The 18,022-nt window shown below is 45.0% G+C and overlaps 1 protein-coding gene across 3 annotated transcripts in view; it reads left to right on the forward strand.

Annotated features, from left to right (window-relative positions):
- Positions 1-537: 537 nt before the first annotated feature.
- The window catches only part of LOC115158183 (fibrillin-2), a 90,481-nt gene continuing 72,996 nt past the window's right edge, over positions 538-18,022 (forward strand). For 2 of the 3 annotated variants that reach the window (XM_029706810.1, XM_029706813.1), the window contains exons 1-5: positions 571-690; positions 2,658-2,968; positions 9,507-9,589; positions 9,849-9,956; positions 17,897-17,992. In XM_029706810.1, coding sequence (XP_029562670.1) covers positions 2,784-2,968; positions 9,507-9,589; positions 9,849-9,956; positions 17,897-17,992 — 472 coding nt within the window. In that variant the 5' untranslated portion in view covers positions 571-690; positions 2,658-2,783. Of the gene's footprint in view, positions 691-2,657; positions 2,969-9,506; positions 9,590-9,848; positions 9,957-17,896; positions 17,993-18,022 lie in introns of all 3 variants that reach the window. The other variant, XM_029706811.1, reaches the window with a different exon arrangement.

Below are 18,022 nucleotides of genomic sequence, written 5' to 3' on the forward strand. Positions count from 1 at the left end.
TGGGCTACTGCAATAAAAAGCAAAGCTTTCTAAATAGCATGCGTAAACTTGTCACAGAATATACATACAATATAGCAATAACATATCATTTCAATTTGGTTTCAATGTAAATGTACTAAACTGCCTGTGATAAATGACAGGGTGTGTCCACCGACTTTAAAGACATAAAGATCTTATTCCATTTGATTGGAAATTTTCACAAATCACTTCCATGTGACAATGTAATCAAAAACCATAGAACTATACCAGCCTTTTGGGGAGGTAAGGATGGAATTCTATACATACCTAACCTATTGGCAAGGTTACTTTTTCTTTAACATTTTCCATAGGTTGAGAATTATTAGTAGACTAATTGCTTTCATCTAATTGACCATTTGCTTTATTAGACGTGACTTCATTACACAGGTATGAAGGAAAGTAGTTGGAAAATAATGTCAGAGGTTTGTCTGAATACTTGCCCCCCTTTATAACAGTGGAGTCTTACGGAATGTGGGTTTGTCCTGTGGTCCGTTAGTTACCCCCCTCTCTGAGTGTCTTAAAAAAGCACCTCCCCTCTTCCAATCAGGGCAATTCTCGAACTTTTCTCTTCTTCTCACAAGGCTATAGTTCAATATCCCATTCTGGAGCACATATCCCATTTCAAATTTCCACTCGGGGCTCCTCGACTGCAACAATTGCAACAATTGTAAGGTATTGTGCTACTATTGATTTATGACACTGGTTATCAATGATTCACTATTACGTTGCATAGGCCTAGGGGTGTTTTACCCGAGTTGATACATGTTTTGCATGTGTTATAAAGCAAAAGTAATGTGCATTTACTTGCTTATTCAAAAGGTGAATGGTTGAAAGGAATTGTCAAAACTGTTCCGGTTAGGATTATTTTAGGCAAGGCTGCTACATCTGTTTTACCGGTATTTTTTTTTGTGGCTGCTAAATTGTCATTAGCCGATTTACGAGCCGAGGTTCGTTGTACGTTCTTTAGGAATATTAATGCTGTTTTATGATATTTCACACAAGAAAGGTGTGGTTATAGCCTACTATCAAGCATTGCTACTTTATTACTTTGCAACTTTGTTTCAAGAGATTATACCTTTTGTCGTCCACTTCGAGGTCATGTTGCCGTTTTTATCCCATTCAAAAAGTTGCTGAGAAAATGCCCTCATTATAGTGCCAAAATGTTTAGCCCGTTGGATATTGTTAATTTCACTGTTCTATGTAGTTTTTTTCTGTCGATTTATGGAACGCTTTTTTCATAGTTAACACAATGGTGAATGAAGTTCTATATGCATTTTAACCGAATGACGTTTTATGTGTATTTCTTGCGATGGAAACAGTTTACCGGTCATTTGACGTTTGAGTCGAGAAATGGTGCACTGGGTTGTCACTAGTTACTACAGCCACAAAGTCAAAATGTGCTTTTTGGTCTTAATTTAAGGCTAGGGTCAATCATAAGGTTAGCAGGGGAGTGAAGGTTATGATTAAGGTTAGGGTTAGTTTTAAAACCAGATTTTAAGAAGATAAATTGTAGAAATGGGCGGGAATTATGACTTTGTGGCTGTGGTAATTAGTGACCTATCCATAGGTAATTGATCAGGCATTTTTCTTTGTTCGGTCTGGCGGATTGATCGCGCCCACATTGATCCCCTCTCATAGCCGACTGTAAATGAAGCCACTCACTTTTTCCCCACTGAGGATGTCGTTGTAGCCTATCAAATTTGTTAAAGAAGGAAAAAAAATCGGATTACTTTCTATGTAGACTTTCTAGTAGATGACTTTCTGTAAATTACAAATTGGATGACAAATGATGATAATACTTGCGTATTCAAATGCTAAGGAAATGTGTATAATGATTTCTTGCTACAACATTTCAACATTATATTTTATGTAAAGCAAATTCAAGTTTGTTTGTCTCTGTGTGTGCGTGCTGTGTGTGTCTCTGTGAGTCAGAGAGAGAGAGAAAGAAAGAGAAAGAAAGAAAGAAAGAAAGAAAGAAAGAAAGAAAGAAAGAAAGAGAGGGGTGGAGGGAAGGAATGGAGAGTATTGTTACCAGTAATTTATCACTCATCTTCCATTAAATTTGTTTGGAGTCAGGGATGGAGGCTATTTTTCTTCTCATTTTCTTCCAATGACTGTCTCCCATTATTGAAGGGAAAATCTCTCCTTCCTGCTCTGTAACCCCCTGATGTGGGTTAAACTGTGGTTATATATCACTGGGGGCCCATCATTCAGTTTTAAAGCTGACTTTTAATGAGAGAACTTGAACGTTTTTTCAACTTAATATGTTCTAATGCAGTCAGAACAGACTTGTAAAAGTAAACTTCCAGGTAAGTTATTAGAAATCCATTTGATTTTGATGAGGAATAACTGAAACCTTTCCAAATTAAGAGTGAGAGAAGGAGGGAGAAAGAGGGGTGGGGAGTTTGGGGTAAGGGGGGCACTCTAAATAAAACTGTTGACTTTTCAACAATGACATTCACAATTAAAAATACATTTCACTGTTATTTGGCAACCCGTTACTTTTTCTGCACACTTGAAACGGCACACATTCAACTCTAAGTACCTTTCTTGTAGCCCATAGTCTTGTGTTGAGATGGCTGACATGTCTGCGGGAGGCCAAAAATCCTGATCTACGTTCCTGTGTCTGCCCCCTCCAGCCCCCCACCCTGGAGTGCATACTGGGACAGGTCCACACAAACGTGTGAGTGTAACTCGTCAACGAAGAGGAAGCGCCATCATCCAGTAGTCTTCAGCAGCAGGGCTACGCAGAAACAGAGCAGCTAATGGGAGCAGGGAAGCTGACCCGGTTGTTGCTGGGATGGGCGGCCGTTTGCTGGGCCGCGGTCCACACAGCGTATGGCCAGGCAGGAGCGGGAGACGGAGGGTACCAAGCCAGCCGCTTCACGGGGAAGGTGGACGAGAGGGAGGTGCAGAGGGTTCGCCGGAGAGGCCAGGAGACACTCAGAGGGTAAGGAGTTTATTTTTTGGAGTTCTCTGTTTGCTGAGTTTTGTTTAGGCCAGAACTGCAAATTATTTATGTTGATTGACACAAAGAGCATTTGTGTGCTTGTCTGTCTTTGAGTTCAACCATACTGCTCCACTGGAACATGGTAATATGATTAGGTTTAGAATGTGGACAGTTGGACAATTAGTTTATGGCTAGCTTTCCCCATTGAGCTAGCTGTCTTGGCAACTCTTTCTTCCACTGCTATGCTTCCTGGGCTAAGGCCAACATAGCCTTACTACAGCCAAATAATGCTGAATACATCATTGTTCTCCCAAAGACAGCACATGTTCGAAGCTAAAAAGTTGCTTGCAACATTGAGAGATACTTGAGTATTTACAGCAAAATGGCATTTTCATGTCAGAGTCCAGGGAAAGGGGTTGGGTCATTCATTAAAGTTTGTTGAGTGAACAATGACCCAAATCTAGGCAAGTAGGCATTCTGTTAGGCGTATTAGCTGGAGAACACATAGCTGAAGACTGCAGGGGAAAGTTTATTAGCAAGACTGTTTTGAGCGAATCACTCGTAGTGGGGGTAAATGGGCAGTCAATTGGGAATTCACAAACAGGGGTGGTGTTGGAGTGTTTCAGTGGGGTGGATTATAGAAACCACAGAACCCTCCCTCCTCCCCCTTCTTCTCCATCATCATCCCTACCGTCTCCCCTCAACCCCCCCCCCAATCTCCCCAGGGACTGGGTGGGATGTGTGTCAATGGAGGACGGCAAGCTTTTACTGTATGTTTCCTCCTTTTGGAAAAACAAAGGATGTTTTGTTGGGACGATTCTCAAATGCTTGCATCAGTTATTCCAATCAGTCTCTCATCTGTCCCTGCTTATGGCTCCCCTTGCACCCCAACGCAGGGAAGGGAGTATTCAGATCGTTCTGGCGGCCACGACAAGGGACATTTGTTTCACTTTCGCAGGTGACAAAACAACAGAACTCATGGCAGAGCGAAAAGGAGGGAGAGAGAGAAGGAAAGAGAGAGAGAGCTAAGCTATCATTACAGTGCAGGACCTGGGTAGGGTAAAGCACACATCGGACTGACTTGCTGTTTTCTTAAATGTTCGGTAATGATTCGCGCTGCACAGAACAAACAGACGTGTCTGCGTTGTCAGTCAGTGTGATTCATTTGGCAGCCATTGGACCTTTCTGCCGGACGTAAATGGATCCCCTGTATATCGGAGAGCCAAACAAGTCTCAACGGAGCCATTTTGTCTGTGAGCCAGCTAGGGACAAGGCCACTTCAGGCCTGACCTGTGTCACATTCACTCTGCGGTTGACTTAGACACACGGAGTGGGCTGCTCTGGTCTGGCAATCTTATCCTCTGATCTACTCAGTGAAGCAGAACTGTGTTGCATGGCGTCTAGATTAGATATGAAATAATATTGCAGCGAATGCAACAGTTGCACAAACTCGTGCTGTTCCCATTAAACGATTGCCTTAGTTTTCATGGCGAGTAACATACCCGGTGAACTTTTCCCATCATTTTGTTCAACTCCACCATTGTTTATAGAGTAAAGTATTTGCACCCAACATATAAAGATTATCCATGCCCCCCCCCCCACCCACACAACATAATGACATTAACATAACATTGGAAAGTCTTCCGTTACACATTCTGTACAGCATCAGATTCCCTCTGGGAGAGAGATTATGTTAATGGGGGTCATTACACTTTGTTGTGTGAACAGTGTTTATCTGCTGACTGAATGCTCCACATACCAGGGTTTCAGACTCTACTGTTGCTGGTCTGTTGCTGGACTGGCTGATGTTGAGTGAGTCTGATTTATTGACTTCCAAGGCAGAGTGCAATTTGGCATCTACACATGGGTGGAATCTGATCCTACCATGGGACCTCCTCAATTACCTTGATACTATACTGTCCTGGGACCTCCTCAATTACCTTGATACTATACTGTCCTGGGACCTCCTCAATTACCTTGATACTATACTGTCCTGGGACCTCCTCAATTACCTTGATACCATACTGTCCTGGGACCTCCTCAATTACCTTGATACTATACTGTCCTGGGACCTCCTCAATTACCTTGATACCATACTGTCCTGGGACCTCCTCAATTACCTTGATACCATACTGTCCTGGGACCTCCTCAATTACCTTGATACTATACTGTCCTGGGACCTCCTCAGTTACCTTGATACCATACTGTCCTGGGACCTCCTCAATTACCTTGATACTATACTGTCCTGGGACCTCCTCAATTACCTTGATACTATACTGTCCTGGGACCTCCTCAATTACCTTGATACTATACTGTCCTGGGACCTCCTCAATTACCTTGATACCATACTGTCCTGGGACCTCCTCAATTACCTTGATACTATACTGTCCTGGGACCTCCTCAATTACCTTGATACCATACTGTCCTGGGACCTCCTCAATTACCTTGATACCATACTGTCCTGGGACCTCCTCAATTACCTTGATACTATACTGTCCTGGGACCTCCTCAGTTACCTTGATACCATACTGTCCTGGGACCTCCTCAATTACCTTGATACTATACTGTCCTGGGACCTCCTCAATTACCTTGATACTATACTGTCCTGGGACCTCCTCAATTACCTTGATACTATACTGTCCTGGGACCTCCTCAATTACCTTGATACTATACTGTCCTGGGACCTCCTCAATTACCTTGATACTATACTGTACAACCTGGGAGGCTCTGTAAAAGTGGTGGGCTCTAGGTTGAGAGAGAGGGATGGGAGAGAGGGAGAGAAAGAGGGAGAGAGATGTGGAGCGAGGGAAAGTGAAAGAAATAGTGAGTTTGTGGCTCATAACCAGCCGTGCCAGAAAGAACGAACGAAACAGCCTTTCAGGCAGGCTAATAAGGTCTACTGCATGTGAAGAGGGAGGGAAGAGGTCCAGACTGGGACTTCTAGGCAGCCAAAACTCAGCTCAGGGGAGATGCTTTGGACGTTCACTCACTTGGTAGTCTTTCTCAAAATAGAGAAGTGCATTCAGCCGCTCAGGTTCCTTCCAAGGTAAATTGGATGGGGTACTTGCTCTCCCCAGAGTTTGCCCTGGCACATGCCTAACTCATAAGAAAATAATTCCCATATTCTAGAATGTTCCGGTCGTTCTCTCCAATAAAGCTATAGATACATCAGCTGGTATTTTGAAGAGGAGAAGAGGAAGGAAGGGCAAGCTCGCAAAGTCTGAGAGGAACATTTGGAATGTATGAAGGATGACCCATTTTCCTGTGTTTTTTATGCATTAGAGTTTCTTTCATTTTTTATGTGTCTGCATTTTATGCATACATTCAGGCTAGACCTAAAAGACAGAACCTCCGTTTCAAAAACTCTGCCTATCGTTATAGTTTATCATAAACATCGTAAGTTTGGCCATAATTCACATGGGTCTCATAAAAAAAACGAAGAAAAGACTTGGACAATACACTTTATGGTTATTCTTACGGAGAACAATTATGCCCATTTGGACTTTGTTTGGCCCATGTACACCTCCCTCCCTCGTCCTGCTCCCTCTAAACCCACTAACCCAGAGAGTGAGAGGTATGTACAGTACCAATCAAAAAGTTTGGACACACCTACTCATTCCAAGAGTGTGCAAAGTTGGGTGGCTACTTTGAACAATCTCAAATATAAAATATATTTTGATTTGTTTAACACTTGTTTGGATACTACATGTGTTATTTCATAGTTTTGATGTCTTCACTATTATTTTCTACAATGTAGAAAATACAAAAAAATAAAGAAAAACCCTGGAAATGAATAGGTGGGTCCAAACTTTTGACTGGTACTGTATCTCAGCCCCCGTCTACACCAGTACAGTATGAGCTCAGGGTTCAAATTAGTCAAGAGAGAGTCAGGCCAACTTTAGCTTAGAAAAAAACATTCTCAGGCGTTTTTAGAATTAACACTAAAGCAGGCCAAACAACTTCCCAGAGTTATGAAGATGAGGATGAAGATGAAGATGAACTCAGCGTATCCTATCAGCTCCAGATCTGACAAAGAAGCAAGTCCAAATATCTTAGGGTAGAAAAGGGTAGCAATCTACCGACAGGGGGTCAAATGCCAGTGAGCTGACCTCTGACCTTTAGAAGGGTTTGTAGCCCCCATCCCCCTTTTCCCAGTTGGATTACCTCCTCCAACTGACCTAAAGTTGTCCTGGCCTAAAATCCAGTCTGTGGTCTTTACAGAACCCCATCGGCCCAGCTAATTTCCCACTAGTCCCAGCATGACCCCTTCTGTGCCTCTGAACTGTCTGGCTCTGACCTTCTGTTCCCCTGGAATCCTCCATGTGAAGAGCCTCTGGCACTCTATCTCATAACTGTTGAGTTTGCACTTTCTAGCCAGGAGCCCGTGGCCCCCAGAAGGCCTCTAGATTATATGTTGGTCTGTAAGATCAAAGGACTGAGAAAAAGTCAGAAGATCTGGTCCGTTTGAGGTCCTGTCGTGTCTTTCACCATCTTACACTAAACAAGAGGGAACTTCCTAGAGAACATAGACGCAATGAAATGTTTCTTCTGAAAGCCTTTGAGCTCTAAACCTTTGGAAAACACCAGGTTAAAAGTATTTTCCTTACAGTTGGGCTCAAAGTATTTCACTAGGGTTATACCAAGTCCCATTTGACCTCATTGATAGCAACTTTTACAGTTCCATACCATAGCTGTTGTATCTGAAGTCTAGAACAATCTCTCAATCTAAACCAAGGGGGGTTTAGGTCGCAATAGAATGTGCTTTTGTTTTGGGGTTTTAATATTTCTCCTGGCTACTGTGCTGTGTCCAGTCATCTTTGTTTTATTACTATTAATGAGCTATAAGGAGAGCGCTATGGGCCAGGAGGCTACATCAAAGACTTCAGCCAGCTAATCCTCTTTAAATTGAGTGCTGAAAACAGCATGACGTTTCAATATTGAGGCAAATCCCCAAGGCTGAACTTCTCTGTACTCTCCTCCTGTAAGGAGGCCGGGGTTAGCCTGAAGGAGAGCGCAGGAACAACAAACCCAGCCAAACCGATATGTGTGGGATTACTGGGTTGACCCTGGTTTGGCAGGGGCATGTTGTCAATTGGCGTATCCAGGTTTCAATGAGCGCAGGGGTAGCTAACCTGTGTAGTGAGATGATTGACTGTAGCATGCAAGCAGTTTTGCGTCATTAATTGTTGGAATGTTGCGCTCTTGCGCTGTTCGTGTATGTCAAAACAGCATTTTTCAAGCCCCCTCAAGATTTGTGTAGGCCTATGACCCAAAAGTGCAGCCCCCCCATGGGTTCGCCTCTGGTTGCTAGTGTTGCCCCTTTCTCTGTGTCCATATCTGCTGCTCTGTTTTCTGCTCCCTCCTCCTCCATCTCCTTAACATAAACCTGTTTTCCTTTACCTCCTACTGATCCCTCGTCCCCTTCCCTAAATTCTGTATTTTTTTACCTCCTAACCTTCATTTCATTACATCTCTCCTTTCCCCTCCCTTCTTCTTCAATCTCTCTTTCTATCTCTATCTCCTTTGTCTCTGCCTCGCACTCTCTTTCTCCCTTACCCTTTCCAATCCCCCTTCTATTCTCTTGCTCTCTCTCCCTCCCTCGCTGTCTCTTTCTCCCACCCTTCCTCATTTTCTGTGTTTGTGCCATCTGGTAATGCTGTTGGAGGTGTGCTCTCCTTTCTGTTGTCCTAAAGATCCAAACTTCAGCTGCTCTAGTCTGTTCCCAGGTGACTGACAGACACCGGTTAATGTCTAGGATGGAAGAGGAGACGGTCAATCATGTGTTGCATGAAGGAAAAGTAGATGTCCCCATAGTTACGGATGCATGTAATCCATCTAGAGCAGCCCTGTTCCACTGTTTGCTGAGATTCCGTTTACTACAGCTCTCTGTCAATTCCACCCCCTGGTTATAATATTGTCCTACAGGGTTGGATGAATTCCAAAGGGACATGCATTACGAAGAGCTTGCTTCACCACCACTACAGTAGATCGTATACATTACAGTGTTGCCCTTTCATTCGACTCTCTGACTGAGGTCTGAGTCACTACCTCTGTACAGTAGTTAGAGTACTTGAGGCCAGGTCCGTTATGTGTGGATGTGATTGGAATGGTCCCTCAGGGGGATGTTGTAGCTAATCTGGAAGACCAGTCAGTCGCTCTCTGAGCTGTTTGATGACTCTTACATGTGTCAGTGATCAGGGCAGCCTCCTGTCCAATCACCTTTTTTTTAAAGCCTCCTGTCCAATCAGCAGGCAGAACTTGGACTCCAGGACGTGCAGGACTTTAGCCAGAAGAGCAGAGACCAGGGAGGCTTAGAGAAAGGGGTTTATATATATCTGCTGTTTCTTGGGAAGTTTACATTAAGTATGTCTAAAAACAAACTGGTATTTTCGTTGGAGCTGTTTAGAGTGAAAGCAAAGGTCGCCAGGGTCTGTGAGCGCTTGGAAAATAACTCATGCCCATGTGTGTTTGTTGAAGGATTTGCTTAAATTATATTGGGGCTCTGTTGAGTATTGAGTTTGTTTCCCCTGTCTTGCAGGCCCAATGTGTGTGGCTCTCGCTTCCACTCCTACTGTTGCCCTGGCTGGAAGACTCTGCCTGGAGGGAACCAGTGTATTGTCCGTAAGTACCGAGCCATTATGGCCACAATACCTATAAACTGAAAGTCCGGTTGCCTCTGCATTGGTAGTCTATAAAACCCCTGTATGAATCAAATTAATCAAATCAAATAGAGCTTTCCACGAACTTATCAGAAAGTGCTTAACAGAAATCTGCGTGCAAAGAGTAGACCAAGAGGAGAGCTCAGTCCACCCTCTTGTGGCTGGCTGGGCCCAAGTTCATCTAGAAATATATTTGACTTCTCTTCTATCTCTCCTCCCAGCGATCTGCCGTAACTCGTGCGGGGATGGCTTCTGTTCCAGACCCAACATGTGCACCTGCGGCAGTGGCCAGCTCTCCCCCAGTTGTGGGGCCGGGGCCGGAGCCGGAAGTGAGTCCTAACACCCAGCACCCTACATACCCCAACCCCACTCCCAGCAACTCTCCAGCAACCACCCAATACACCCCAACACCACCCAATACACCCCAACACCACCCAATACACCCCAACACCACCCAATACACCCCAACACCACCCAATACACCCCAACATACCCCAACACCACCCAATACACCCCAACACCACCCAATACACCCCAACACCACCCAATATACCCCAACACCACCCAATACACCCCAACACCACCCAATACACCCCAACACCACCCAATACACCCCAACACCACCCAATACACCCCAACACCACCCAATACACCCCAATACCACCCAATACACCCCAATACCACCCAATACACCCCAACACCACCCAATACACCCCAACACCACCCAATACACCCCAACACCACCCAATACACCCCAATACCACCCAATACACCCCAATACCACCCAATACACCCCAACACCACCCAATACACCCCAATACCACCCAATACACCCCAATACCACCCAATACACCCCAACACCACCCAATACACCTCAATACCACCCAATACACCCCAATACCACCCAATACACCCCAACACCACCCAATACACCCCAACACCACCCAATACACCCCAACACCACCCAATACACCCCAATACCACCCAATACACCCCAACACCACCCAATACACCCCAACACCACCCAATACACCCCAATACCACCCAATACACCCCAATACCACCCAATACACCCCAACACCACCCAATACACCCCAATACCACCCAATACACCCCAATACCACCCAATACACCCCAATACCACCCAATACACCCCAACACCACCCAATACAACCTAACACACACAATGGACCACCACAGCTATAGACACTCTAAAGATCAGAGATCCATGTTGGCACCACCAAATGTTCCATAACAATATCCCACTGGGCACAGACAACAATCCCCCCCAGAGGGCTATAACATGTCAGGGTAATGCTGCCTCAGAGACAGCCTGCCCTGGTTGACAGCCTCCAGCCGCTCCAGACTCAGCCTCCAGGTCAAAGGGTTTGGGAGGATTAATGCACACGCCTGGGGCTCCAAGCCTAGCCCACTGAGGAACAGTTTTACAGCACTTACTGAGTGTGTGTAGCATGCTCACCTGCTTGGCTGGGCGGGGGCCGACTCGTCAGTCACGCCTAGCCCTTTCAGGCCCCCGTACACACACACTGAGCCCTGAGTGTGGGCCGGTCCATCTGGCCCTGAGGTGTGAAACAGGATCTACTCCACAGTCCACACACACTGGTCGAACGCCCCAGAGAGGCCAGACGCCAGCTTTATGTGCTGGGAAAACAGTTCCCGAAACTGGGGTATGAGCGGCTAACGTCCCCCCATAGGCTGGATGTTGGAGACAGGCCTCCAGCAGAGCCAGAGCCAAGTGATGGGAAATGGTATAAAACAGTATGAAGTCATTTCCCTCAGCGAGAGAGAGGAGCTAGAGGCAGGAGCTTCCCATAGAGCTGTAGCAAACTGATTGTCACACTCACTGCTTCTGCGCTCTTACAGGGGATTTATGGCCTTTTTACACACCTACCTTACAGTATTGGGATTTTCCAGGTCTGGCGTTTGTTTTGTCCTGTTTTTTCTATTCTAAATGAATCATTTTATTGTTCCGTTTCAACTTTCTAGGCAAACGGGCCAGAAATGTTGTAGTTCAACACTGTGAGTTGTGTCTATCATTAAAGACCGTTCTCTCTTTCAGACCTTCTGGAAGATTTAATGGGATCAAGGGTCACGCAGGTTACTGACTGCTAAGATTAAACGTGGCATAAATACACCCATCAGCCAGCTCTGGGAAATGACTCTGACAAAGCGGTTGCACCTTTCATACAGGTTTCATACAGGTCAGCGGTCTGGCGCTGGGGAGTTTCTGTCCAACAAAGCTATGTTAGATCCATCCTGTACCGACTAATAGACACATTAAAACCTGGTCTGTCTAGATCAATCCTCCATATGTTCTGATACTGTAGGTTGACCTGGGATTCTATTTCACTGGGGGTGTTCAGTTTTCACTATGGTTCTCAGTGCATGAATTTAGTTGGAACACAGAAAGCTTTAGACACCTACTACAGTAACTTGAAGGCCTTTTTAAGGGTCAAATTTTTTATCTCAATATCGAATCATTTCTGGGCAAAAATTAAGTACCTTACTGTCATTGTTTTTTTATTAAAATCGTCAAAAATTTACAAAAATAGTTTCTTGGCAGAAGCTATTTCTCAAGCAATAATTTTGCTAGGATTGCCTGGGAGGGGTCTGAGTGGATGTTCTAATTGGAGGAGCCTAATGGGAAGGATTTGTAACCAGAAAACGAGCTGTTATTGGTATAGAGGAGGAAAACTCTCTTTGTTAGTGGTCTATTAACTTATACCGCCTGGTGATGTCATCAGGCGGTCCAAAACCGCACCCATGCAAAACAAGCAGAAATTTCAGGCAGACTTTTCAAACAGCTCTTACACTGAAAGGACATTATCATAACTTTCACAATTTAACAGTATTATTCCAACCTCATAGTGTGGAAATATGTATAAAACACAGGAAATCACGTTTTTGAATGCATTGCCCCTTTAAGTGAGATGCAATACTGCTTTGGGTGACTCTACAAACTAATGCGCTGCAGTTGACAAGCTTAAAACTAAATGGAGACTTGTTTTGAAATACTGTCAATTTCCCTTCCCTTAATTACACCCGGTCTCTTGAAATGTAGTCATTGGTCAGGTTATTGATAGCACTTTTATGTCTCAGAGGCCACATCTGGAATGTAGAGGTCGGAACAACTTGGAAGAAATCAGCAGCATGTTTTCGGTCAAGCTCTTTATAAACTCAGCAAAAAATGAAACGTCCCTTTTTCAGGATCCTGTCTTTCATAGATAATTAGTAAAAATCCAAATAACTTCACAGATCTTCATTGTAAAGGGTTTAAACACTGTTTCCCATGCTTGTTCAATGAACCATAAACAATTAGTGAACATGCACCTGTGGAACGGTCGTTAAGACACTAACAGCTTACAGACGGTAAGCAATTAAGGTCACAGTTATGAAAACTTAGGACACTAAAGAGGCCTTTCTACTGACTCTGAAAAACACCAAAAGAAAGATGCCCAGGGTCCCTGTTCATCTGCGTGAATGTGCCTTAGGCATGCTGCAAGGAGGCATGAGGACTGCAGATGTGGCCAAGGCAATCAATTGTAATGTCCGTACTGTGAGATGCCTAAGACAGCGCTACAGGGAGACAGGACGGACAGCTGATCATCTTTGCAGTGGTAGACCACGTGAAACAACACCTGCACAGGATCGGTACATCCGAACATCACACCTGCGGGACAGGTACAGGATGGCAACAACAACTGTCCGAGTTACACCAGGAACGCACAATCCCTCCATCAGTGCTCAGCCTGCCTGCAATAGGCTGAGAGAGGCTGGACTGAGGGCTTGTAGGCCTGTTGTAAGGCAGGTCCTCACCAGACATCACCAGCAACAACGTCGCCTATGGGCACAAACCCACCGTTGCTGGACCAGACAGGACTGACAAAAAATGCTCTTCACTGACGAGTCGCGGTTTTGTCTCACCAGGGGTGATGGTCGGATTCGTGTTTATCGTCGAAGCGCTACACAGAGGCCTGTACTCGGGAGCGGGATCGATTTGGAGGTGGAGGGTCCTTTATGGTCTGGGGCGCTGTGTCACAGCATCATTGGACTGAGCTTGTCATTACAGTCAATCTCAACGCTGTGCGTTACAGCGAAGACATCCTCCTCCCTCATGTGGTACCCTTCCTGCAGGCTCATCCTGACATGACCCTCCAGCATGACAATCCCACTAGCCATACTGCTCGTTCTGTGCGTGATTTCCTACAAGACAAGAATGTCAGTGTTCTGCCATGGCCAGCGAAGAGCCCGGATCTCAATCCCATTGAGCACGTCTGGGAAATGTTGGATCGGAGGGTGAGGGCTAGGGCCATTCCCCCCAGAAATGTCTGGGAACTTGCAGGTGCCTTGGTGGAAGAGTGGGGTAACATCTCACAGCAAGAACTGGCAAATCTGGTGCAGTCCATGATGAGGAGATGCACTGCAGTACTGCAGCTGGTGGCCACACCAGATACTGACTGTTACTGTTGATTTTGACCCCCCCTTTGTTCAGGGACACATTATTCCATTTCTGTTAGTCACATGTCTGTGAAACTTGTTCAGTTTATGTCTCAGTTGTTGAATCTTGTTATGCTCATTCAAATATTTACCCATGTTAAGTTTGCTGAAAATAAACGCAGTTGACAGTGAGAGGACGTTTCTTTTTTTGCTTAGTTTATGTATCTTAATCCACGTGCTATAGTTATATGGCTGTGTGTTCATGTCCAGGCATCGCATTTTTTATCCTTTGTTTATAAAGGAAATCCTATTGAGATGACCCATCTCGTATTCAAGGGAGACCTGTTGCTTATTGTTATTTTAAAAGCATTTATTTAACCTTTATTTAACTAGGCGAGTCAGTTAAGAACAAATTTTATTTACAATGATGGCCTACCAAAAGGCAAAAGGCCTCCTCCGGGGGTGGGGGCTGGGATTAAAAAGAAATCTAAATTAAATAAAAATATAGGACAAAACACACATCACGACAAGAGAGACAACACAACACTACATAAAGAGAGCACTTTGTTACGACATGGTTCCGGACAAATAAATGAATATAGGCAATATAAAGGACTATTGACCAATAGATCTGCTTTGCTGTGGCAGGATCAGTCCAGTCATCTCAGACCTCTTCCCATAACCATAATTACCCTCTAATGTCCGTGAACGCCACCTCAGAGTCCCTCAGAAACAGCTGTCAACTAACGGGGTCCAAACAGGCTCAGCACAGCTCAAGTCTTTTAAGGTGGTATTATATACCTGTAGATCTATGCACAGACAGAAGAGCCCCAGAAAAAAAGCTTTGGCTTCCCTTCTTAAATCTTTGACTTCCATTCTTGGAAATCCTAATCACTGCCACAGTTAATTTATTCTGGATTCCTAGCACAGATTAATCCACAGATTTTAGTTCTGGCATAAATGTTTTTTCAATGGAGATTCTCCATTGAGCATGCTTTTTATTCCAGGACTAGGCTTAATCTGTATCCGGTAAACCAGCCCTATTTGATGTAACTTTACTAATCAGATGAAATTGTGTTTACTGAAGTCCGTAACTGAAAGATGGAAATGCGATTCTGCCAAACTCACCAGACTACACTATTACATAAGCCAAATTGATTTGAAATGGCGATGAAAAACGTGATGCTGTGTATCGTTTCAGACACGGTTCGTCAAAATCTCAGCCCGTGTATTTCACAGCATGACATCTCCATAGTGAACATGATGTTGACATGTCACTGATCCCAGGAGCTGTGTATAAGAACAGAACAGAACAGAACACAGCCATGAAGTCCCTCAGTGTTCCATCCCCACCACCACTAGTTTACCTCCCGTAAAAATGTTTAAAAAACACACAGATGTGGAGGATGCAGGCCGAACCACAGGGCAGCCACACGGAGGTGCATTGTGGTTCATGTTCTGTGGGACCCCAACCTCCTGCATGTGTGGCATTCTAGGCACCGGTCACAGGAATGTACCATCTCTCCTCATCTGGGGGTGGGGGCTGCTGGTCTAGCCAGTGAGATCATTCCCCCTTCCACCCCCTCCATTTCCTCCAACCCCCGTTACAGAGAAAACACATGAACCCCTTCAACCCTAAACGTGCTGTAACACTAAAGTTCTGTAAACTGAGTCTACAGCCATGTCTGATGTTCTTCCAGTCCCCCCCTCGCCCCTCACTTTGTGACCTATTTAGAATATTTTTTCTGGAACGGATGAGAGACATTTGAAAAATTGACGAATTCTCCCGAGCTGCACTCTGCTCAGATGAAACGTTTGCATGATTACGTCATGCTAAAATTGTGTCCTCGCTAGTTGTTTTCATCGAGGTTCGGCGCTGCAATCAGTCAAGAGAGTAATTTTTCATGTTTCATTTCCCTGTTGGCCTGAGAGATTAGCCTGAATGCTGTGGGAGTTAAACGATATGGCCCACTGCCCTGGAGCTCTGAGTTGAGCTGAGGTTAAGTCTGGGGAGAAAAGATCGGTCTTCCCCATGCCGTGCAGACCCGTACACAAACCCATAAACCTCTTGTCCAAAGGTATTCACGCTAATCCATCACTAAGTGTCTGCACTAGACGCTAGCCAGGCCTGGAGTCAGACTGGGCGTTAGCTAGGTTTGCTGTGTACAGTCAGTCAGAATGGTACTACTGGGTCATTTACAGTAACTGGAAGTTCTAGAAAAACTGTATAGGCGAAGAAGAGGTCCAGGAAATCCAGTCATGCTGTATCCCCTCGCCACCTCATGAATCACAGCCTGTAAAGAAAGAGAAAGAGAGATGAATGACAGTAATTAAAGATGGCAGCAGGATAGAGAAAGAGAGATGAATGACAGTAATTAAAGATGGCAGCAAGCTAGAGAAAGAGAGATGAATGACAGTAATTAAAGATGGCAACAGGATAGAGAAAGAGAGATGAATGACAGTAATTAAAGATGGCAGCAGGATAGAGAAAGAGAGATGAATGACAGTAATTAAAGATGGCAGCAGGATAGAGAAAGAGAGATGAATGACAGTAATTAAAGATGGCAGCAGGATAGAGAAAGAGAGATGAATGACAGTAATTAAAGATGGCAGCAAGCTAGAGAAAGAGAGATGAATGACAGTAATTAAAGATGGCAGCAAGCCAGAGAAAGAGAGATGAATGACAGTAATTAAAGATGGCAGCAAGCTAGAGAAAGAGAGATGAATGACAGTAATTAAAGATGTCAGCAGGATAGAGAAAGAGAGATGAAAGACAGTAATTAAAGATGGCAGCAGGATAGAGAAAGAGAGATGAATGACAGTAATTAAAGATGGCAGCAGGATAGAGAAAGAGAGAGAGGGGGGAGAAGGGTGTTCCAACTTCCAATCAACGGCTTGCATGGGCATCATGTACTCTTCTACCCAGGCTGAGTAGAAACATAGGCCTCTGCCAGAATCAATTACTGTGGAAGTAGTCTCATGAAATGTTCTACGTTTTTAGGGAGACTGACTAAGCCCTCTCATTTTATCACTCTGCTATGGGCTGGTCTCTGCTGTAGGCTGGCTGGTCTCTGCTGTAGGCTGGCTGGTCTCTACTGTAGGCTGGCTGGTCTCTACTGTAGGCTGGCTGGTCTCTGCTGTAGGCTGGCTGGTCTCTGCTGTAGGCTGGCTGGTCTCTGCTGTAGGCTGGCTGGTCTCTACTGTAGGCTGGCTGGTCTCTGCTGTAGGCTGGCTGGTCTCTACTGTAGGCTGGCTGGTCTCTGACAGATCTGGTTGGATAGAGCATCTCCCCACTTCCCCCCAAATATACTGAGTGTCTCTGTCTGTCTATTTGTCTCAGAAAGGCTCTGTCTGTCTGTCTGTCTGTCTGTCTCTGTCTGTCTGTCTGTCTGTCTGTCTGTCTGTCTGTCTGTCTGTCTGTCTGTCTGTCTGTCTGTCTGTCTGTCTGTCGAAAGCTTGCTGCTTTGAGTTCTAAGAATGCTGCTCCTCCAGGATTGAAGCTTTCAGTTCTCAGCACATTCCCATCTATAGGACACAGCTGGCTCAACTTCTAGCCTCCACAGTCTGTTTGATTAAACTGTAGCTGGAGTGTGGCCTGGGCCTTTTGTGGCAGTACAGTGCTCAACAATAGACTAACACAATTCGGTCTACACAAATACAGCCCAGACGTTTCTGTTGCAGTCGAGCGCGCTACAAAAATGTAATAGTAAAAAGTGAGTGTTGATATAGTAGAGTTAAACTGAAAGGTTCTTGGCTAGCAGTGGCAAGTTTTTCCCGGCTGCGTGTGTTGACCCCTGTATGTGTCCCACAGTGCAGAGCTGTAACGTCAGGTGTATGAACGGAGGCAGCTGCCAAGAGGACTCCTGCTCCTGTCAGAAGGGCTACACCGGCAACCACTGTGGACAGCGTGAGTATCTACCTATCGTGTGTTTCTGTC

The sequence above is a fragment of the Salmo trutta genome, chromosome 22 (genome assembly GCF_901001165.1).
Source record: "Salmo trutta chromosome 22, fSalTru1.1, whole genome shotgun sequence".
Classification (NCBI taxonomy): Eukaryota; Metazoa; Chordata; class Actinopteri; order Salmoniformes; family Salmonidae; genus Salmo; species Salmo trutta.